Source organism: Fragaria vesca, linkage group LG2, assembly GCF_000184155.1.
Source record: "Fragaria vesca subsp. vesca linkage group LG2, FraVesHawaii_1.0, whole genome shotgun sequence".
Classification (NCBI taxonomy): Eukaryota; Viridiplantae; Streptophyta; class Magnoliopsida; order Rosales; family Rosaceae; genus Fragaria; species Fragaria vesca.
The window spans coordinates 22,267,771-22,290,359 of NC_020492.1; the positions used below are offsets into that span (position 1 = coordinate 22,267,771).

The window sequence follows — 22,589 nt, forward strand, 5'->3', positions numbered from 1 at the left end:
ATGTATAGACCTTGACAAAGTGATTTGTATTGACAAAACCAAGAGAAATTTCACGCCGATCAACTATAGAAAGTGGGGTGCTATCTATTGACAAGAATGTGTTTACGTTAAACTTAAACTGCTGGGTACATTTAGAAATTACTAATTAAAAGAATTTTAAAACTTTAAATTTCTTTTGTTATTATCTTAATAATAATCACTACAAATATCATTTCAGACGAGGATAAAATTGTTATTTTAGTAAAATTTGTTTTGCTGATCCGTTTATTATTTTGCTGGTACATCAACTAGCAACCAAAATCAATCATATATAATCATCAGCTTTACTATCTTCCTCAACCCTAAACGACGTCGCACCATGGATCGGCAACAAGCCCACGACTACGCCGCCTACGCCCAACAACAACAGCAGCGGCCACCACCGCAGCAACAACCGCCGCCGCAGCAACAATTTGGGTACCCGCCCCAGGCCCAACAGTTCCCCGGCCCCCCATTCGGACCTCCGCACCCTCATCTCCAGCAATTCCCCTACCACCCCCACTTGCAGCAGCAGCAGCAACAACCTCCGCCGCAGGTCCTCTCCCACGCGCCGCCGCCGCCTCACCCTCACCACCTCCCTCCGCCGCCTTCGGCCTTCGCTCCCCACCTCCCCCCTCCCCTCGTCCCCCCGCAATTCCACGCCGCTGGACCTCCTCCTCCGGCCGCCGCACCTCCCTCCGACCCGGAGCTCCACAAACGGATCGACAAGCTCGTCGAGTACTCCGCCAAGAACGGCCCCGATTTCGAAGCCATGATTCGCGACAAGCAGCAGGACAATCCCGACTACGCCTTCCTCTTCGGCGGCGAAGGCCACGCCTATTACCGTTACAAGCTCTACGCCTCCACTCGGGTCGGGTCATTCAACCCGAACCCGCAATTCGCTCCCCACATGCTTCGTCCGATGATGAATGGGCCGCCGAACCCGATGATGGCCCCGCAGTCGTACTTCTACGACCAGCAGCGGCAGAATCAGCAGCCCTTCGGAGTTTATGGGAGGTCTGATTATGACCATCAGGCGGCGGCGACGCCGTTTATGGGGCTTTCGGTGCCGCCTGATGTGGCAGTGGAGCTGAGCAATGTGCTTATGACATTGAATGGGACTAAAGAGTCGATTAAAGGAGCTAAGTTTTGGTTTATGCAGAGGTCGATTTTCGCTCCGGCGCTTGCTGAGGCTCTAAGAGAGAGGGTGTTTGGGCTTGATGATCCTGAGAGGCAGCTACATGTGATATTTCTTGTCAATGACATTTTGTTCGACAGGTATTTTCGCTCTCGCTTGCTTTGCTTTCGCTAATTGAATTGTAGTTTCGGAGTGCTTTGTTCTAGTTTGTCTAGAGTTATTGTGCCATCCTACATTTTGTGTTGTTAATCGTCATTGTTGTTATTTATGAAGAATACAGTTCCTGATTATCTTCTTAGTTCCTGATACAGTTTGATTTTTCACCAGTTGAATTGTAGTTTCTGAGTGCTGTGTTCTAGTTTGTCTATTGTTCTTATTTATGAACAATACAGTTCCTGATTAGCTTCTTAGTTAGGGTTTGCGATGATTGGTTATCATTACTGTCATTAGATATGAAAAGGCTCTATCTTTGTTTATGTGCATTACAGTCATTAGGTTATATACTGAATATATACTCTGGAGTTATGTAAGGACTTGTGATGATTGTGTGGAGAAGTACTTTTTCTGGAGACAAATGTGGTTGATAATGTGTATAATTTGTTGATTTCCTTATTTCGTTTTTTGCCTTTAAATGTACAGCTCGCATCGTCGAACTGCTGACGGCCTTGATAACGAATCACTTGCGTTCAAACCTATCTTAGGTTCCATGCTTGCAAGGATTTATCACAACCCTCAAATAACAGAAGACAGTCAGATGAAGTTGCAGCAAATTTTGCAGTTATGGGTTTCTAATAAGATCTATGAGCAGGATACAATTGATTCATTTAGGAATGAGATGATTGGTGGACAATCAAGTAATTCATTTCCAGGTCTTCCACAAGACTTGTCTACTGCATCAACAGATGCAGCAGCAGGTACGCTTCTGTTTTTGTGTATAAACAATTTGTGTTATTAGTTGTCAGGAACTGAGATATACACATTGATAGCCGTATGTATTAATTGTTGTTATTTTATTGAATGCAGGATTGTCACAATGGCAGCCTGAAAGGCAAGGTTCTGTTTCAAGTTCGCACGATCAAGAGCATCTCGATAAACATGTAGCTCCTGGTCAAGTGGTGCCACTTTCGATGCCACCCCAGCAATTTCTTCCAAATTCAGTCCCGCCTGCTGCTTTTGCTGGGTCCCTCCCCATACCATCTTCTGTTCAACCAGCAATCCCCCAACCTCTGCCACACTTATTGCCAGGTCAAGCTGCTACCAGTGCCGAGAAGTTGCCACCATATCCTTTGTTCCCACCTGGTCTTATTCCTGAGATGGTCAGAAAGATGCAGATCGGTAGTGGGGTGCCATACTCCCCAATGAGTCCTCTTGACATCCCAACCATCATACCTCCATCAACTGTGCCTCAGTCCGAAATTCTTGAGAGAGTGTCAAAGTTCTTCAAAGAGATTGGAGAAGTCAACCCTTCCGAAGGACCTATGCATGGTTCTGATGGTAGAGACGATGATGACTACGAAAGTTCTACTCCGGTACGCAAGGGAGGGGCTTGCATCCCTCCACCCCCAAACCTGCAGGTAGACCCCGAGACGGGGGCTTACGCAGATGGAAGTGTTGATCGAAAGAGTGGCACAGGGAGACTGGGACTCGGTGCCACAGCTAATCCAAACGAGGTAAGCCAGTACGACGATGTCTACTCTTCTTACCGGAAACAGAGAAGTACCAACTACCACTCGTCCATGAGTGCAAGAGCCGCAGCAAGATAAAAACTAGTTCCGCCACTCGGATCAGTTCTCTGTTCTTTTGGCTGTAATGTATTCTGATTGTTACCATGAGCTTGTAGGAAGCATCAAAACTTGGTCGATTATCCTGTACTGTATTCAGAATTTTGATTCAGATTAATGTTAATGCTATTGCCATGAGGTACACATCTATAAAATTTTGACACAAAAATATAGCGGGAAGGTCATTTTACTTTTTTACTTTTTTTACCCAAGTGAAACGTCTGGATTCTTTTTTTCACAGTAGAAAATTACAGGAATATAAAAATGAGAAAGGCAGCGAACCCAAGCCAATCCCACGTTTTGATGGCGATGGTTTTCGCGTTTTCCATGGAAGATAGGCCAGAGTTTCACGCGCCACCTGTCCTTTTCTCTCTCATCCCATTTCACGCGCCTCACTCTCTCACTCTACTTCTCGGGTCTTTAATCTTCGTGAATCTCAATCCGGATCGCTTATTCTTCACTCTGGGGTCAAAAAGTTTGGATCTTTTCGATTTGGGTTTGCTTGATTTGTAGGTTTTGGTCCAGAAATCTACTACCCAATTCGGATCATCATGTAATTGGGATCAACTCAGCTCAAAGTTTAAGACTTGCAGTAAACCCAGTACTCGGATAGTTCTGTTTTTGAAAGTTAGATTTGGCTATGGAGAAGCTCACTGATGCAGATGCTGCTAGTTCATCTTTGAGGTTCACTTTCTATATACATCCCAGTTTTTACTTACCCAAATGCTTATTGGCTTGAGTTCATGAATCATTGATTTTGTTGTGTTGTGTTTTGAGTGTAGTTTGTTTGCTGCATTGTCATATGGGGTTGCTTCCATGGCTATGGTGTTTATCAATAAAGCTGTTCTTATGGAGTACTCGCATTCCATGACACTTCTCACTATGCAGGTATCACACATTCAGTTTCATTTCCTTATTGTCTTGGACTCTTGGCTATTTGCAAGTGCTTACTGTTTGATTGATCATAACGCGTTGTAGTTTTTCGTTTGTTTTATTGTCTTAGCAATTAGCCACTGCCTTGCTTATACATTTTGGGCGGAAAATGGGATACACGAGATCGAGAGGACTAGAAATGAGCACTGCCAAAAAACTTCTCCCTGTGTCGCTTTTCTATAATGCTAATGTTGCATTTGCTTTGGCTAGTTTGAAGGGAGTCAATATTCCCATGTACATTGCAATCAAAAGACTCACACCGCTTGCTGTGCTTATCGCTGGATTCTTCTCGGGGAAGGGGAAACCCTCAACACAGGTAGTTACTTGTCCTTGGATTTGCTTTTATTTTGGTAATGGAGATTGAACCTAAACTTTCTTTATACCCAATAGATAATGTTTAGCGTATATGAGATGAACTTCCCATGACCTATGCTAAGAATGCTGAGAATGAGACAGAGATGTAACTTATTCTCAGTCTCAACATGCTAGGTGATATCCCCCGGTCTCCATGTTGAGGCTTGTTGTAAAGTGTATTGCATATTAGACTACGTTCATCTTGTAGATTTGTACACTCAGCTGTGACAAAATGTAGTTATCGCTGTTGCTGTTAACGAGCCTTTTTGGTGACAGCTTTTTCCTGCTTTCTGATAACTCCTTGAATAATTGATGTTTTTCATTTGGAACGTTAAGTTTTTTAGTATAATGATGCTTGTTTTAATGTAGAAAAAGAAGCTTGAAAGCATCCATCAGTTACTGCTGTTAAACTTGACAAAGTTTTTCGTGGATTTTCTAGATAAGACATAATTATGAAGTCCTGGCAAGAAGCATTTTTCATACTACTGAACTTGATGTTACTAAGTTGTGCTTTAACACGCCTTTCCCTCTGTTTCCTGTCTCAGGTGATCCTTTCAGTGGTATTGACTGCAGGAGGGGTTGTCATTGCAGCACTAGGAGACTTTTCATTTGATCTTTTTGGATATAGTTTGGCCCTCACTTCAGTTTTTTTCCAGGTTTGTTAGGATGTTTTGATCATCTATGGATGTTTCATGTATGTATTTACTTCAAAAACTTCATATGGTACTTGAGCTCATACAAGTGCTTAATTTCAAATTCAGACCATGTACCTTGTGCTAGTGGAGAAGTCAGGTGCAGAAGATGGGCTGTCATCAGTTGAGATCATGTTCTACAACAGCTTTCTGTCTCTTCCATTTTTGCTATTTCTCATTATAGCTACCGGAGAATTTCCAAATTCTTTCTCATTACTACTTGTAAAGGTAAGAACTTAGCCTTTTGGTGTTTAAGTATTTTCATTCATAATAATTTTTACCGACAAGAATTGTTTCTGTATTTGCAGAGCACTTCCATACATTTTTTGGTGATCCTTATTCTTTCATTTGTTATGGGCATTGCTCTCAACTTCACCATGTTCTTATGTACCATAGTCAATTCTGCTCTGACAACGACCATAGTTGGAGTCCTAAAAGGGGTTGGATCCACGGTAAGAATGAACTACTTCTTGGTTGTAGACTAGTTGATGGTATTTTTATTTCAATCAGTTATTCCTACACCAATTCTTTTTGGCATCAATTATTCTTCCTTTGTTCTTTAAAAACAAAACTTTTGTGAGCAGAACATCTAAAACTATTTCTTTGTTTCTCAGACCCTGGGTTTTGTCTTGCTGGGTGGTGTGCAAGTACATGGTTTGAACGTGACTGGACTAGTTATCAACACAACTGGTGGAGTATGGTATTCATATGCCAAATATCAGGAAAGGAAGAGCAAGGCCCCAAAACAGGCATCAGACGTGGAGACTTACCATAAATGATCTCGATAGAAAAGATACCATATGGTTTACTAACAGCTGCTCTCTATTGTTACATTTTTAGTTTGCTTCTATTTTCATCAAATGGCCATAGTTTTTTGAAGGACAATGATATAGGGATTTTTAAACAAGTTTGATCAACAATATATCCAAATTCACTCACATAGTACAGATGTTGAAAACAAATCCATCATCTGTCAATTACATAAGCTTCTGTTTGGTATATTTGTCTGTTGTTACGTACTTGCTGAGGAAAAGTAAGATGAATAATGCAAATGTTAATGATCACATTTCTTTCTGGGAAAATGAAAGATTATTTTCAATTTTTCATCAAGGTGTTACTTCTGTGGAAATCAGACTTTAGAACTTGAATGCGCTGATAATGTTGCCTTTTTTTTGGTGTCACTGAATTAGGTTCTTTTGCAAATATTTGGATGCATTACCTTGATTGCATTTAGGTATTACAGAAAGCAAATGGTTGGGTTTGATGTTTTGGGAAAGATTAGGCCTTGGGAAAGAAAATTCTGCCAGGAATCCAGGCTATCATATTGGGGGTCTTCCCTGCACATGCCCTTGTTTCCCTGATCTGCTAATACAGCATCTTTAGATCAATAATATCCTTTGTTTTATCTCCTGCAATTATTGTATGCTTACTGTTAAGTAGGATGTGGATCGAAATTACCATTTATCAATTTTCTTGCTTCTTATACTTTACATTTAAGTTTCGATTGGTATTCGTCGACTTCATTCTTTGTAGTTGCACATCCACCTTTTACTTGTTCAGATTTGAGCATTAAGCTTACCATCTTCCCACCTCACCCAGAATGCACAGTAGAATATACCAAACTTGGTGACTTGGGTAAGAGGCATAATACCATTGAAGAATCTTGGAAATGGTCCCCAGATCACCAAATTTGTATACCTGTATATTACACATTCATTAATTTTCAGTTCAAGCTTCATATTCATAGCCGACAAATGAATTAATTTTGGGGCTGTTGAGTGCTATCCTTGGGGCGCTTTGGTTTTAATATGTGCTTTACTTGTTTGGTTGTCATCCTCTGATACAAAACCATTATTAAACTGGCTTCATTTTTCTGAAATCAGAATGAGAATTATTGTACTTGATGAAATCCATATCTTTAACTATAGAAATTGTAGGTAAGAAAATTTGCTCCTTTTTCTTTTCTTTTTCCAGGGGACATCCATGAATCTTTGGTAGAACTCGTGACTGCATCATGAGTATCCAAACAGAAAGAAATAAGTTGTTTTGTGATCTTCGAATTACACGTTCTAAGTTCTATATATAATCCCAGTTCATTGATGAAGACTTGAAGTCAATCACAACCTGAACTTTGTCACGGGACCAAGATCTAACTTGTTTCTTTGTTTAATTGAAGATATCATCTTTTAGACACCTAAGATTTGCATATAATGCTTCACCAGAAATGCTATATTATTGCAACATGTTCTATTATTGTTGATCTTCATCAGTAGTGTTCACTGCCTGTGTTATTTTGCTTATCAGGTGACTAGAATCTTTGGTTGCTCGTTCTGCTCTAATCCAATGACAGTAAAAGAAACTAGATAAGTTCGTTTTCGAAAGACCATTCGAATCAAAACTCTACCTAGTTATAGAAGAACAAACTCTTTCGAATACAAGTTTAGGACGAAAATCATCAGCAGAATACACAGATGAATTGGGTGTAATTATGAGTTGGAATAGAGTTGGTTTCAGGCCTTACTTCTCCAGCTCATGCCTCATAATAGAAGTAGCTGAGTACTTAATCTCATTCAGGCCTTTCTTGATCGATCTCTGAGACTCTGATATCACTCGCTATCCTAGATCACATGCAACGACACAGATCCATAAATAATTGACAAGCTAGCTCCAAATTTTATTCATGCATGAAAACAAAATGGGTACAATATATCTTCTAGGATAAATTTCAAAGAAAAATAATTTGCATAGGATTTGCCTTTGTGAATCTTTGGCATGACGTGCATGTTATTAAACTATAAAAGCCCCAAAAACAAAAACAAAAGGTCCCACATGTTGATGTGAATTATTTTTTCTGAGATAAAAGCTGGTCTTTTAAGCCATAAATATGAATGAAATCATAAAATACAAAAAACGATATAGTGTTTAAAGATTTTACAATAAACTATAAGCGAACGTGTTGAAATAATATCACGAGTCTTTACTAATCTAATGTATTAGTAAATACATCATTGGTTACCTCATTTGGCTTTGTTTGTATCCAATTGGCATGAATATATTCAATATATGCATGTCTTTAATGTATAGTATTAATAAGAGAAAAATGCAGTGTTTGTATCCAATATGGTATGTATATATTCAATATGACAGTCTTGAACCGATGCCTCTAGTATTGGAAACAAAACTCATTAGATGTGAATTTAAGAGTTACATTTAAGAGTTACATCCCTAGTCAATTGGTCTAATTGACTTCTTCTCATTAGTCAACTAACACATTTAAAACAAAATGTTCATTTCCATAGATAACTATGAGAATACTTGATTATGAAACCAACAGCTGATGAAACCAATATGTTATTGAATCATGGTGTAACTTTCATTCCAAACTTATCAATATTTCAATCTTTAAATTCCAAATTTGTTTCCATTATGTGAATTTTCCTCATTAGATGCATGGAACATTTCCATTTTCTCTCTTTTTTTTCACCAAAGAGAAATCTATCAAGTTTACAACTTTACACCCCTAAAATGAAAATCTTTTTACTCCCACATGTGCCACTGGGAGGGTCGCATTGTCTTTCTCAAGGTGGCCCCCTGTCAACTAAAGAATATAAGAACACAAAGGATATTCTTATTATTATAAATATAAGCTTCCATCTTACAGTAAATCATACTATCATTATCACTAAATATTATATTCTGAGTCCTTCTGTTATGAAAGTGAGAGTGAGCTGGTTTAGGTGCTAGTGACACTGGGTGACTGAGGCCTTTCCGCCATTGCAGACTTGTGTCTTCTGGATTTTCTGTTGTCAACTTGGGTTAGTAGTTTTCCTAAACATGATTAGTGCCAATAATTAGCTCCTGATATCACTACAGTGACTACTGAGTCAACCTTACATAGGAGTCAATCAGACTTGACTGAGTGTTCTTGTCTCAGGCAGAATCTGTTAACTCTTTAAGCAGATTCTGTAAGACTCAAAATATATATCACCAATGGGTAATATATGCTTTGCTGAGTTTAAAACCAAGGGCTGAGCTTGACAAATACCCCACATGGTGTTTTGGGTTTATTACAGTTGCAGCAGATAGGCATATACCTTCCCTCATAATGTTGCTTTTCCATGTTGTGTGTGTCTTCTAGAGTGAACAAAGAACCTCCCACACTTGTCCCTTGTGGCTTTCCCTTGCTGCATTTCATGGGTTCTTCTTCAGTTTGAGTTTTCATTGGTAAAGTTTGGTTCTTTTTCATTTTAGTGGGTGTTCTAGAAATGGGTTATGCAAATTTGTCTATTTTCAGATCTGGGTTTTAGAGTTTTCCCTTGGTATTTGGTAAAGTTTGGGGGCTTGGGTTTCTGGGGTTCTTCATATTTTTTTTGTTTTGTTTTTTTGTTGTTGAGTGTGTTATTGGGTATTGAGAAAATGGCTCCAAGATTGGATTTTTCCAAGATGTGGGCAAAGAATGCTAAGAAGGGAGGAGGAACACCAGTGGTTGTGAAAATGGAGAACCCCAATTTCTCAGTGGTGGAGATTGATGGTCCAGACTCTGCTTTCAGGCCTGTTGAGAAAAGCAGGGGTAAGAATGCTAAGCAGGCCTCATGGGTTTTGCTTCTCAAGGCTCAACGTTTTGTGAGTCTCATTGCTTCAATGGCTACACTACTTTGGTCACTGCTTGGTACCATTAACAAGAGGTTAATCTTTAGGCAAGGTGTAGCAATGGAGAATGGGAAATTGGGAAAGGGGAGGTTATTGTTTACAGTCATAAGAGTCTTCTTAGTGAGCTCCATTGCAATTTTGGTTTTTGAGGTAGTTGCTTATTTCAAAGGATGGCATTACTTCAGGAATCCAAGTTTGCACATCCCTCGGACTTCTGATATACAGGGCTTGCTCCACATGGTTTATGTTGCCTGGTTAAGATTTCGGGCCGATTACATTGCACCTCCAATTCAAGCACTCTCTACATTTTGTATTGTTCTTTTCATGATCCAATCTGCAGACCGCATGATACTTTCGTTGGGATGCTTATGGATTAAGTACAAGAAAATTAAGCCAACCATTGATTCAAATGCTATGAAGTCAGATGATCTTGAGAAGTCAGACTATGAGTACCCCATGGTTCTTGTTCAAATTCCAATGTGTAATGAGAAAGAGGTAATGAATTGAACTCTTATCTTTTCCTTGCTTTATTTCTTCTCTCTTGAGTTTTTATCAGCTCATTATGTTTCATTCGAGAGGTGAGTTACTATTTCTGGATTAGATAGAAATTTGACGAAGAAAGACTGCATATTTATTAACAGGAAAGCAAAAGGCCTTGCTTGTCTTCTTTGATTGGAATAGCATCATTTTAAAACTTTTGTGAACATTGAAGAATTATTTTCATTGTTGAAATCAATAATTAACTTTACTAGAAGATATACTGATATAGTGGGAAAGTAAAGCTTTTACTAAGATAGCACATTCGAGTTACAATTTGATGTTTTAGAAACAATATGAAGATTTGTGTCAAATTGTTCAGATCTACTATTTTATTGCCTTAGTAAATGACAGATTTCCACTTAAGGTATTTCATGATAGAAAATTGTGAGATTCTTCACGATGTTCACAAGATTTTCTGCCATGGCCTTTTTCAGGTATATGAGCAGTCTATCTCTGCAGTTTGCCAGATTGATTGGCCAAAGGACCGTATACTAATTCAAGTTCTTGATGATTCTGATGATGAGAGCATCCAGTGGTTAATAAAGTCAGAGGTTGCTGACTGGAGCCAGAAGGGTGTCAACATAATATATCGGCATCGTGAGATTAGAACTGGTTACAAAGCAGGAAATCTCAAGTCTGCAATGAGCTGTGATTATGTGAAGGACTACGAGTTTGTGGCAATCTTTGATGCAGATTTCCAACCTAATCCAGACTTCCTTAAAAGGACAGTGCCACATTTCAAGGTGAATATAAACAACAAGAACATGCTTCAGTGTGATTTTTGGTTGGAGTACACTTCAGGAGTTAATTTATCTTCCTGTATTGCAGGGCAATCCTGAAGTTGGTTTGGTTCAGGCAAGATGGGCCTTTGTGAACAAGGATGAGAACTTGTTGACTCGTCTCCAAAACATTAATTTGTGTTTCCACTTTGAGGTGGAACAGCAGGTTAATGGTGTGTTTCTTAATTTCTTCGGTTTCAATGGAACTGCTGGTGTTTGGAGAATAAAAGCCCTCGAGGAATCTGGAGGATGGCTGGAAAGGACTACCGTTGAGGATATGGACATAGCTGTCCGGGCTCATCTCAACGGTTGGAAATTTATCTACCTTAATGATGTTCAGGTAATCTCAGAGCATAGTATTGCCATATCCAACATTTCATATTGACTAATCATTTGAATAAAATTAGGACATATATAGTATACATCGCATTCACTTTTGAAAAATAGTGCCATAATTATACCATATATATCATTTCAAAAGTCAAATGTGAATGCGAGGAAAGGAAAAAGTAAAAACAGTTCATATTTGGGATTTTTCTGTGTCTTCCAAATGTCTGCAATTTGTTTAAGTTTAATTTAAATGTAAACTTTTAGGTACTATGCGAAGTGCCTGAGTCGTATGAAGCTTACAGGAAGCAGCAGCATCGCTGGCATTCTGGTCCTATGCAGCTATTTAGATTGTGCCTTCCAGCAGTTATTACTTCTAAGGTACCTAAAATTTTCACGTTTCATATTTTACAATTGCTAATATTTATAACATGTGCCATAATTTCTAGAAACATTATTAATGCAGGTATCAGCATGGAAGAAAGCAAACTTGATACTACTATTCTTTCTATTGAGGAAACTCATCCTTCCTTTCTATTCTTTCACCTTGTTCTGCATAATTCTTCCATTAACCATGTTTGTCCCTGAGGCAGAGCTTCCTTCATGGGTCATTTGCTATGTGCCCGTTTTCATGTCTTTACTCAATGTTCTTCCAGCTCCTAGATCCTTCCCTTTTATTGTTCCTTACCTCCTTTTCGAGAACACCATGTCCGTAACCAAATTCAATGCAATGGTGTCTGGATTGTTCCAACTGGGTAGCTCTTATGAGTGGATTGTCACCAAGAAGGCTGGCAGGTCATCAGAATCCGACTTACTGGCTGCTGCAGAAAGGGAAACAAAGATGATAAACCAATTACCAGTCCACAGAGGAGCTTCAGAGAGTGAGCTTTCAGAGTTGAACAAACTTATGGAACATAAAGTAGTATCTCCTTTGCCTGTCAAGAAAGCTAACAAGATATACAGGAAAGAACTTGCTCTAGCTTTCCTCCTGCTCACAGCTTCTGTCAGGAGTCTGTTAGCTGCCCAAGGAGTACACTTTTACTTCCTACTCTTCCAAGGTGTGACCTTCCTCCTGGTTGGTCTTGATCTCATTGGAGAGCAAATTAGCTAATAGGGTGCAAGAGGAAACATAGAAAAAAGCAACACCTATATGCACATTGCACAGTGAAGTAGTTCAATGATTTACCCTCTGCTTCAATAACTAGATTTATTTATAGCATAGTCTACACAGTGTGAGGTTCTCAACAGGAACTTCTTTGTTAATCTCCCCAATACCAATTCCAAATGTTCTTCCCTCAATATTATGTCATCGATCAATGTTAAATTTATCTCTCTCCATACATACTTCTTATGATAGTTACTGTGAATTTTTAGAAGCTGTCTGATTTCGATTAGATTTTTATCTTCCAAAAATTTCTTCTTTTTTGGCTCTGGCTCACTATAATGTACATAGAATATGATTTCTAAAAGGACTTCAGTTGATGGAAGTCATGGAACACCAAAATCGCGACATAATTTTTAATATGAATTTTCTATTTTTCTGACTTAGAAAAATTGTATAAAAAAATGGGGACAGGATTTTTGAGTTCCGTCAGCAAGAGTATTGTTTTAAAATCATGACTTGAGAATTTGCAGATTTTGAAAGAAAAATAAGAATATACGATTTTGGTCAAAAATACGTGTGCTATAACCCACAATTTTCGCTGAAAAATCATGATTTTGGACAAAGTTTATATTTCTGAGTAAATGTTTTGGTTTGATTCTGGACATATTTCCAAGTTCATACAGCATAGTTAGGCTTCTATTTTGAAAAAATTCACCGAAAATGTCCATGATTAGCCTCCCTTGCATGGGCAAATTGTGCTTGCTTAACCTCACAGATATAGGCAGCTTGGTTGAGTGGCAAGGATGAGCTTGCTGTGTTTTCTGATGCTTTTGTTTCGTAGAGACTCATTATTGGCAATCAGTGAGGCATGTAAAAACATCCTCATGAAATTTCTCTGAAAGAAACGAAGTTCATTTATGTTTGACAGACTCATGCTCTGCAATTTGCATTGGGAAGTGTCGGTCAGGCAAAGTGGGTGAAACAGAAAGGTCACTGTATTATGTACTTGAAGGTGGCTGAGGTTTCTGGTCCATAAAGTTTCTCAGGCTTCCTCAGCCTCCGGTTTAAGGGCCATAGAGTTGTAGGGTTAGAGATCTTTTGGGGGGGCATATGTCTATGAATCTACCTGATTTTGTAAATGGGTGCCCTGAATTGGCTATTTGGGGGGTCTGATCAGACAAAATGATTCATTTCAGTGTCAAACCGTGGCCTATCTAAAGGCCCAGTGCATTAAAAGTTTTGCAAAGGAATATCAATACCATCCAAAGGAAAGATTTGACTTGACAAGACACATATTCGAACCATCTTACAGCGTTAAGTAGTATTCATCGCTCTTCATCACTATACATGACTGCCAAAATATCCATGTATGTGGTGGTCGAGTTGGAAAAACCTTAGGTCTCATACTCAGTTTTGAACTCCGTCGACATTGATTGGAGTTCAAATCTCAATCTAATCTTGATGGCCAGAAAGAAAACGTTTAGACATGATTTCTCGACGCGGATTAATTTTAAACTTAAAATACATTTTGAAGATACCGTGTTAATCCCTATATTTAAAAAGAAAAAGAAAAAAGGTACATGTGCCAAAACTGGGTTTGATCATGACAAAGTTCATTCAAAGTACCTCAACAAATATCAATAATTTTTAGTTGATAGAAAAGAAATAAGTAATTTCGATGCTGTTTTTGATGAGATTGTGTGATAGTAAGCAATTAGTCCTCATATATGAGTCTGAGACAACTACGCTTTCAATTAATCCCAATGTACCTGAGTAACTGACCCATGTTATAATAATTTCCTACAGTGGTTTAGGAGAAGTTTATGAATCTGTACATAGTAATGAACCAAGTGACTAGTCATCTTCTGGTTCTACTGAGAAGTCTGGTTCTTCAGGCTTTTGCAACTTTGGCAATTGAACCTCCTTCATTTTCTGAGCTCCTCTTCTCGTGTTTGCAGCAAACCTCGAGGCCAAAATGGTGACCCCCAAATTCTGTCTCGCTTGCGAAGCATTTGAAGCTGTATTAGTCCTAGAGTACTCCTTTTCTTGCTCTGCCTCATCAGCCTCTTGGTTGTCACAGTTCGATGAAAATGACTCGGCCAAGCTAAGGTTCTTTGCCAACAATCTCTTCTTGAATCGACGCCACGCAACCTGAATGAAGCATGCAGCCCAAGTTCTCCAGTGGTAAGAGTAGAATCGAAATGTGTGTTGCAACTTCTTGCTATGAAGTCGTCGAAACTGATTGGCAACAAACTTGAGATCTTCTGCTCTAAGTGCAAAGGCCTCTACTTCATCAAGTGATCTAACTGTTCTTGTAGAAGAAGGCAAATTGAGAGTAGATTTGGGAAGCAATGCCCAAGCAAGCAATTCTTCGCCACAAAAATCACCAGGTCTCAAAGTAATTGAGTTGAAGAAACCTGTCCGGCCTCCATTTGTTGTCGAGCTCTCTAGCTTTCCTCGGATAATGAATAACATCTCTGTGACAGGGTCACCTTCACGGACAATGTAGGTGCCTTGAGTACTCAAAGAGGATACTAAACGCTCGCATATTGCATCAAGTAGTTGACCATCCATCTGTGAGAAAAATGGGACCTGCAAATGACAGTGGAAGAGAAAAGCATTACTCATCATCATTGGAACAAGAAGTATAGCTATATGCATTATTGTTAAAGAGTAACTAAATCATAGCACAATATTATGTTAACTATAATCAGGAAAATGGACTACGTAGAATTCCTCAAATCATGGCTTGGGAAAGATTTGTAGCACTGGATTACGATACCAAGGAAATCACTTACACGTCGAACAAGGTCTAAACATAGGTGACGTTGAATGTCTCGACGAAGATCTGTAGGCAAGGCGTGTAAGATTGATTCCTCATCAACTCCTCGAGTTGCAAGCCACTTGTACTGCACAAATCGCCTAACACGTTCTTGCAGATCTTCAGGGAGTTGCCTATGTCTCATCCATTCCTCTGTGTCTCGCCGCCTGAGCCTCCACTCCTCAAGTCTCACAGTCATAGATTGCAAGTAGGTCTACACAAAATATGATGTGTCTAATAGATCAGAATGAAGAAAACAAAAGATACCTTGTTACTGAGATAGAACAAGCTGCACCAATTTTCTTCTTTGTCAGAAAACACATATATATGATGTTTTGATCATCAACAAGGTAACATACCTGCATATTTCCAATCAAGTGTGCAAACAGAACAAGACCCACAATAGCAATGAGTATGGCAAAAGAAGTTTCCCCAATGAATGTGCTTGTAGTCAAATTCTGACCATAGGAACTGAGACATAAAGAAATAGATTGTATCAAAAGAAGTAAACAGAACAAGACCTTAAACCAATATTGATCAGATTGCAGATACATATGACAGTTATAGTGTAGCATAGTCTTGATCATACCTCAAGTTCTGTAATCCCCACCATAGACAATACAAGTACTTCTCAACAAATGCTGAGGAGACTACATTGTTGGCCAGTGCATTCTGAAATATGCCATATTTGAAATCGATGGGATTATCCGGGTTGCAGTTACTAAACACGTGAGTGCTGTTTATCCATTGCTGGCGTTCATCATTGTTCAAAGCACCACAATCCAAGTAGCTGAGGAAACACTTGATGGGGTCAATTTCCTTTCCGCATTCAGACTTCCAGCAAGTTGCATGTCGTTCGATTGATAATAGGTACCATGAAGCACCTAAGACCTACAACACAGGCATAGAAAAACTATTGTTGACTCTAAAAGGGTGGTAAAATCGAATAATGTTAACTAAAGCAAACTACATACATGACTAGCTAACATGTAGAGTACGAGATTATACGCAGCCCCCGCCCAAGCTGTCTTTGTGACTACACCAGTTGCTTTGATAATCTGAGAACTTAGTGGGAAAATGAGATACAATCTAGGAACATATTGGAGGAGAACAATCAGTACTAGGGCATGATTGGCATGGCCAGCAGTGGAGTTTTTAACCGCAGGTATGATGAACCATATGACAATCTGCCAAACAGAATACAAATAGTGTCATTTCCACAATCGTGAAATTGAAAATTAAAATGCAGAAGAAATTACTAGTCAATAGTGCAGTAAACTCCAAATGCCACTGAAAATATCCTGCGTTTTCTGGTTAGACACAACCAGGTGAACCAGCTAGATACCTTTCATACGACTTAGTTTGACTACATTCATCTAATCATGTTAATGAACCAATGTCTCAATTAAAATTCCAATATTGATGAATCAGTCTAGACCACTAAAAGAATTTAACAAAGTATGTTTATGATGATGATGGCTTACCTGAGGGAGAGGCAGCGCAGCTAAAAGATCTATGAAGAAATCTGTTCTCAAATACCTTCTAACAATCTTTTTAGGATCCATAACAAGCTCACCCCTCCCAAAAACTCTAGTTTTTGGTGATATATAAGCTGTCCTCGACTTGATGAACATATGCAGCAGATAGAACATATCAGCAACAGTACGAAAACATGTGACAACAATTCCCAAATTCAAATCAGTATCCATACAAGATGAACTGCCATCATTATGTACTGAAGGAAGGTAGAAAAACAGCGGATCAACGAACAGCGATACCAAGCAAGACATAAGAAAAATCCTGTTCCATGTCAAGAAGATATCACTTCCAGGATCAAGAATTTTCTTCTCATGTGGCTGATGGTTCTCTGGGAAAACCTTAAACCCCCCAAATCTAAGAGTCTTCTTAGCTCTATCACCAGGCAGTGGCTCTTTCAAGTGTTTTTGGGTAATGTCACTCTTTTCCCAGGGAAAATTACCATCCTGTTTCTCATCATTATAAAACCTAAGAACATGAAAACACAGTAAGAAGACAACTGGACATAAATGAAAACAGGAGACCCTGAAATGAAAGACATTACCTCACTAGCTTATCTTTCTTCAACTCCATGCTTGTTCTGTTACCTCTCATCTTCTGAAAACCAAACTACATGAACAAATATGCATCAACAACACAAATTTCCTGACTTCCTCATAATTGCAGCTAAAGGGTCAAAAACAAGAGCAAGAAATACGATATATTAAAACGAAAGAGAGACGAGGCAGGCTTGATCCAAGGCCGGAACGATGTGGGAGTTGCCATATTTTATGCATGTAGTGAATTAAGAAAGGTAGTGAATCTGAGAGGTCAGAGAGGGAGAGAACGTGAATGACATGAACGTTTGTATATAAAAAAGGAATAGATGGATGTAGCCATTAAAAACAAGAAGAAGATGAGTATTCTATACACTTGATTTTAGCAGTTAGCATATAGATAGGCAGATATCTAGCAACAATTTGCTTCAAAGTTTTGATTTTGATTTTCTCCTTTTTCTTCCAACTGTAAATGGTTGAGGAGCACGATCCCATTGATCATTCTTAGTCAACTAGTCCAAATATATATTGGCAATACCAGATCTGAATCCAATCCTAGGTAACTCTTTGTCAAGCTTATAGTAAAAGTTTATAAATTTTGGACTGTTTCTTCCAAATAGAAAATAGCGTCACTAGTCAGTTTTGGTCATTGTGAATGAGGTTTCAGTGTCACCTTATAGTCAGTTTGCTTCCCAATTCTTTGTGATGAAACCAGAGCGATATACCAGGTCAATGCAGGAGTAGAATCTATGCATATCCAAGAAATTTTCAACTCTTGTATTAGAGCGTATTAAAGCAGCTTCTTTTTTTATTGAAACTCTTGTATTAGAGCTTGTTCATTAGAACAGAAACCGGCCGGTCGATGTTGATTTGTGGGACAAGTAAACGTGTGATCAATTGATTGATGACCAATTTGGGTTTATTCAACCAGAAAATTATGAGGCCATCAGCTCTTTGGAGACCTAAAACCAACAACATCATGAAGAAAAATTCTTAGCTCTATCATGAATAACGTGTAAACCTATAGGGCTGAGCCACTACTTAGGAGGACACCCAAGCAATTGAGGACCATCCCAGAGAACCGTTGATAAGTTTATGCCCATGTATAGGAGTAGAACCTAAACATTCCCACCATGTGTATAAGTTATAACTTCCTTCTTTTACAGGAAGGAGCCTTGCAAGATAAATGCAGAAGCCCTACTCCCAAAAATGATCACAACCCCATACCCCATAAGTTGATTCTAAATCACTCGAACGACCGCCATACCACAAGGCATTGGACTCCAATCTGCTAATGTGAGTGGCATTGATCACAATGTTCTACAATTAGGGCCCAACATAGTAAGGCATATGGAAGGCATTTAAGTATTTCAAACAAATAAATCAGTCACACTTCATTGATTTCAAGGTTTTGTATCAAATTGAAGATCCAGGACATCAGGCCCAAGAATATGCGCAACTTGTGTGCATGAAACAACGACCGATCCAAAAGAAGTGATGGGAGAATCGAAATAAACAAATCTCTACCTGTACACCCCAAAATTAACTCCATTAAGATCAGACTTCTTCGGTGGAGGCTAAAGGACGTCTAAATCAATATTTATGTAGACCTAATCTCTCTCAGAACATGTACGAGTACCTGCCACAAGGGTTTAGTAGTAGACCTGCCACAAGGGTTTAGTAGTAGATTGAAGACGCATCACAACCGACGAGTTTCAGTGAAAATAGGAGAAGCTATAGCAGGCTGGGACCCACAACTGTTTCAAAATTGAAGATCCCAGAGCAGAGCAGAGCAGTGCAGTGAAGAAATCCAAAGGGCCAAGGGAGAGCAGAAACACAAAAATTGAAGCTCTACAGTTAAGCCGGCTGGGATCCCACAACAATCAAAATTGAAGATCCCAGAGCAGGGCAGTGAAGAAATTCCAGAGACCAAGGAAGTGCAGAAGCACAAAACCAATGAAGCAGAAGTACCAGACGACACCTCAACACAAAAAGAAAAAAAGAGCAGAGATTTTTAGCAGCATTCTAACAAGCACTCTTAAAAAAAGTTATGATGCCAGTTTACTCATAAGATCCTCATGCCTACATAGTAAACAAAACCAGCTCAAGATAAGAAAGGAAGGAACTTAACCAAATCCAGAGAGTAGAGGCAGAGGGCGTCCCCCAAATTAAACAGAATTGTGCTGAAGTCCAAGAACACTACATAACACATAATCCCAGTATATCTTCTAAACGAAGCCAGAGAACTTGTATGCCAATCCTCAACTCCTGCTTCTGCGTCGATCCTTCAAGCCATTACTGCAACAATTCAGCAACTAGCACCGTTAGACAAAATAAAGAATATTGATGACACATGACATTTAAGATCATGCTGTACCCTACACATCATTCATTAAGAAGGCACACGATATAACATAATGACATTAACCAACATGGCTAGTCAGCCACAATCAGTGCTATGCTGTAGAAGAAGGGTTTCTTAATCATGCAGCAGTGTTTTTTAAACTCTTGAGGAAAGGAACCTCACCCATTTGCATATGGCAACTCCTCCCTTCCACGGTATGGTGGAGACCTGCTACGGCTGTGGCCACCCCTGGGTGGTGTCAAACTGCGACGTCTGGGTGGGGGAGAGCGCCCACGTGGACTGTAGCTTCTGCATCACAGTACAAATTGACATCAGAAGTCATACTAAGATTAGAGAGTATCCAACATAAGTACTAAAGTTTTGGAACTAGCCTCCTCCAAGCCAACTTTCAATACATTATTCACCTAAACATCTATCTAACAATGGTAACTAGATAGAGGAAACAACAATATGACATTACCTCCTGCCATAACTAGGACTTCTGCGATACCTTGGGGGGCTGCGGCTACGACGCCTTCCAGAACCACCACGCAGACGGCATTCACGAGCAAAATGACCAGGCTCACCACACTCATAACACTTCAAATCAGAACCTCCAGAACGGCCACGACCTCCTCCGCCACGACCACCACCACCACCACCTCTAGAGTTGTGTGAAAGCTCAACTCTCCAGCCATTCTTCCCTGTTCAGAAACAAAATGTTTTGAAAGATTCCCTAGATATCTTCAATATATTCCAATTTTAGAACACTGGCATATATTGCTTAGAGAGAGAGAGTGTGTGTGTGTGTGTTGCCAGTTTGTGCAAACTCGATAGACGTGATATAAAATAGCTCTACTTTCTTCCGAATTCTCAAGAGATCACTAATTTGGATATTCAACTTAAAGTTACTATTCACTGTATCACATTGACCTACTTCGTCATAATCTAATATAATCCATTTATTCTGAATCTACAAGCCCAAACTCATCGGAATCAACACGTCAAGCAAAGTAATTCACATTATAAGATAACAGATATGCAGCGAAAACAAGATTCTATACAAACTGTTAAACAACATACCATCTAATTCACGAATGGCATCCTCAGCATCTCTACTGTCATCAAAATCGACGAAAGCATAACCCGGTGGCCTCCTCGCAACCCACACACTGTCCATCACCAATTAATCCAAATCAAATAACCACACAACACTTGGTTCACCACACGAAAAAGCAAAACAAGACGAAAAGCCAAGACCTTTACCTTCTTATAACTCCGAAATTGCGGAACTCATCTTCCAGCTCTCCCTCCGAAACCCGAGAACTCAAGTTCCCAACGTACACGCGAGACATGCTTCGATTCAAATCTGCAGATCGAAACCCCACACAAAGTAAAGAACAAATATTTGAGGCGCAAAATCTTTGAAATCAAACCTGACTGAGAATCGATTCGATTTGAAAAGCTAAAGAGGAAGAGCGAGATCTGGAAAATTCGAACCTGAAGAGAAACCCTAGCAGTTGTCGAGCTCGGTTAGGCTTTGTTTGGGTGAGTAAGTCGCTGAGGTTTTGGATTTTATATAAGTCGTTAATTTGCTTACGTGTCCCCATTAAGTTCATAATTTTCTATTAGGCCCCTCTTCTTTTGTTTTTACCTCCCCGATCCCTCAGAGCTTAATATTTAGATTTCAAGCTATAACTTTGTTCAAATTATATTTTCATTACCCTTTTAGTTTTTTTGTTTTTTTCCCTTCTTTGTGTAGGTGTACGTGGTACTTCTCTGTGTTTGATGAAGTGCCGAACATCTACCGAAATTAAACAAAAGTTGATGCCAAAATCGTATGGTGTACGTAGTAGTGTAGTACAGTAGTAGCATGTCTTTGCGAAGTTATTGTGTCCAAAACTATATCATCCGCTTCTAATTTATATGCACAACAATAATTACTAAACGATAATTTAAGAGTGTTAGTATTAGGATTGTAGAAGGAGAACGGTAAATCCGCATACCAAAGGTGTGGGGGCCTAACGGTAGGCCTAGTTAAGACCATCTCCCACCATAGGTTAAGGCTAAAAAGCTAAATTTAGCCTAAAGTTATTTTTACCATAAGCCAAATTACAATTCTCAAGGTAAAAAATTTAACTTGAGTTATTTTGTATTGTGAGCCAAATTTGGCTTATGGAGTTGGTAGGCTAAAACTAAGTATTATTTTATTCAACTTTAAATATTGTTCTTCTAATTTATACTAACATCTAAATTAAAATTTCGTTACTAATAAAATTTTATACCATCATGATAATCTCGACGAGATCTTTCATATGAGTCTCATATAGAATATATATACATAAAATCTTTTTCATGGTTAATTATTAAATTAAACAAATATATAACAAAAAAAAAAAAAAAAAAACTTTACCTTAGGATTTGGTTTACGGTGGGAGTGCTTTGTAAGCCAAAATACTCTTAATTTGGCCAAGAATTTAGCTTTATGGTGGGAGAATTTGGTAAGCTAAAAATATATTTTATAGAATATTATTGTTTTGTAAGCTAAATTTGGCTTGAAATTTAGCTTACGGTGGGAGATGCTCTAAGGCATCGATATTAATGGGGAAAAGGAGGTGGATGAGAGATATATATGTATGTTTAAGTGATATGTTACCTTTCCGGAAATGTATTTGGCATTTTAAGGAGCTAGTTGTGAACTAGTTGTGTGATGGTTGATGCACTTTAAGGAGCTAGTTGTGAACTAGTGTGATGCAGTGATATGCTACCTTTCCGGAAATGTATTTGGCATTTTAAGGAGCTAGTTGTGTGATGGTTGATGCACTTTGACTCTCCAGCGGGAAAGAGCTTAATTTGTAGATGCCTCGCAATATTGGAAGCGTGTGGGCCGGGCATGTGCCATGAAGGGAAAGATCACAATATATACGACTAGTCACTAGAATTTTCCCCATTAGGGACCGATAGGAATTAGTCCTTAAAACAATTTGATTATAATTTAATTCGTGACAAATATAAATAGAAAGTTCATATTTTTC

At 38.9% G+C, this 22,589-nt stretch overlaps 6 protein-coding genes across 6 annotated transcripts in view; 3 read left to right on the forward strand and 3 right to left on the reverse strand.

Annotated features, from left to right (window-relative positions):
* LOC101312889 (group 2 truncated hemoglobin YjbI-like) overlaps window positions 1–22,589 on the reverse strand; it is a 771,661-nt gene that overhangs the window by 154,278 nt on the left and 594,794 nt on the right. The gene's annotated exons all lie outside the window — the stretch shown is intronic.
* Window positions 359–3,088, forward strand: LOC101311076. Its single transcript, XM_004292825.1, has 3 exons — window positions 359–1,296; window positions 1,796–2,070; window positions 2,180–3,088. Exons 1-3 carry the CDS (start codon window positions 359–361, stop codon window positions 2,917–2,919), a joined length of 1,953 nt encoding a protein of 650 aa, XP_004292873.1. The 3' UTR covers window positions 2,920–3,088.
* On the forward strand, window positions 3,422–5,861 carry LOC101304643 (putative UDP-sugar transporter DDB_G0278631-like). Its single transcript, XM_004291222.1, has 7 exons — window positions 3,422–3,621; window positions 3,720–3,825; window positions 3,941–4,186; window positions 4,770–4,880; window positions 4,986–5,144; window positions 5,225–5,368; window positions 5,531–5,861. The coding sequence occupies exons 1-7, from the start codon at window positions 3,578–3,580 to the stop codon at window positions 5,693–5,695; spliced, it is 975 nt and encodes a 324-aa protein (XP_004291270.1). The 5' UTR covers window positions 3,422–3,577; the 3' UTR covers window positions 5,696–5,861.
* Window positions 8,858–12,494, forward strand: LOC101295775 (probable xyloglucan glycosyltransferase 5-like). Its single transcript, XM_004291192.1, has 5 exons — window positions 8,858–10,061; window positions 10,541–10,849; window positions 10,935–11,225; window positions 11,480–11,593; window positions 11,679–12,494. Exons 1-5 carry the CDS (start codon window positions 9,189–9,191, stop codon window positions 12,321–12,323), a joined length of 2,232 nt encoding a protein of 743 aa, XP_004291240.1. The 5' UTR covers window positions 8,858–9,188; the 3' UTR covers window positions 12,324–12,494.
* Window positions 14,172–17,247, reverse strand: LOC101311357 (probable cyclic nucleotide-gated ion channel 14-like). Its single transcript, XM_004292826.1, has 7 exons — window positions 17,219–17,247; window positions 16,623–17,142; window positions 16,113–16,325; window positions 15,728–16,029; window positions 15,498–15,609; window positions 15,116–15,352; window positions 14,172–14,909 (listed from the first exon to the last, which is right to left on the reverse strand). The coding sequence occupies exons 1-7, from the start codon at window positions 17,245–17,247 to the stop codon at window positions 14,172–14,174; spliced, it is 2,151 nt and encodes a 716-aa protein (XP_004292874.1).
* On the reverse strand, window positions 18,582–21,104 carry LOC101309791 (serine/arginine-rich splicing factor RSZ22-like). The gene is made up of 6 exons (XM_004291240.1): window positions 21,055–21,104; window positions 20,821–20,923; window positions 20,638–20,726; window positions 20,036–20,258; window positions 19,738–19,863; window positions 18,582–19,508 (listed from the first exon to the last, which is right to left on the reverse strand). Exons 2-6 carry the CDS (start codon window positions 20,907–20,909, stop codon window positions 19,472–19,474), a joined length of 564 nt encoding a protein of 187 aa, XP_004291288.1. The 5' UTR covers window positions 20,910–20,923; window positions 21,055–21,104; the 3' UTR covers window positions 18,582–19,471.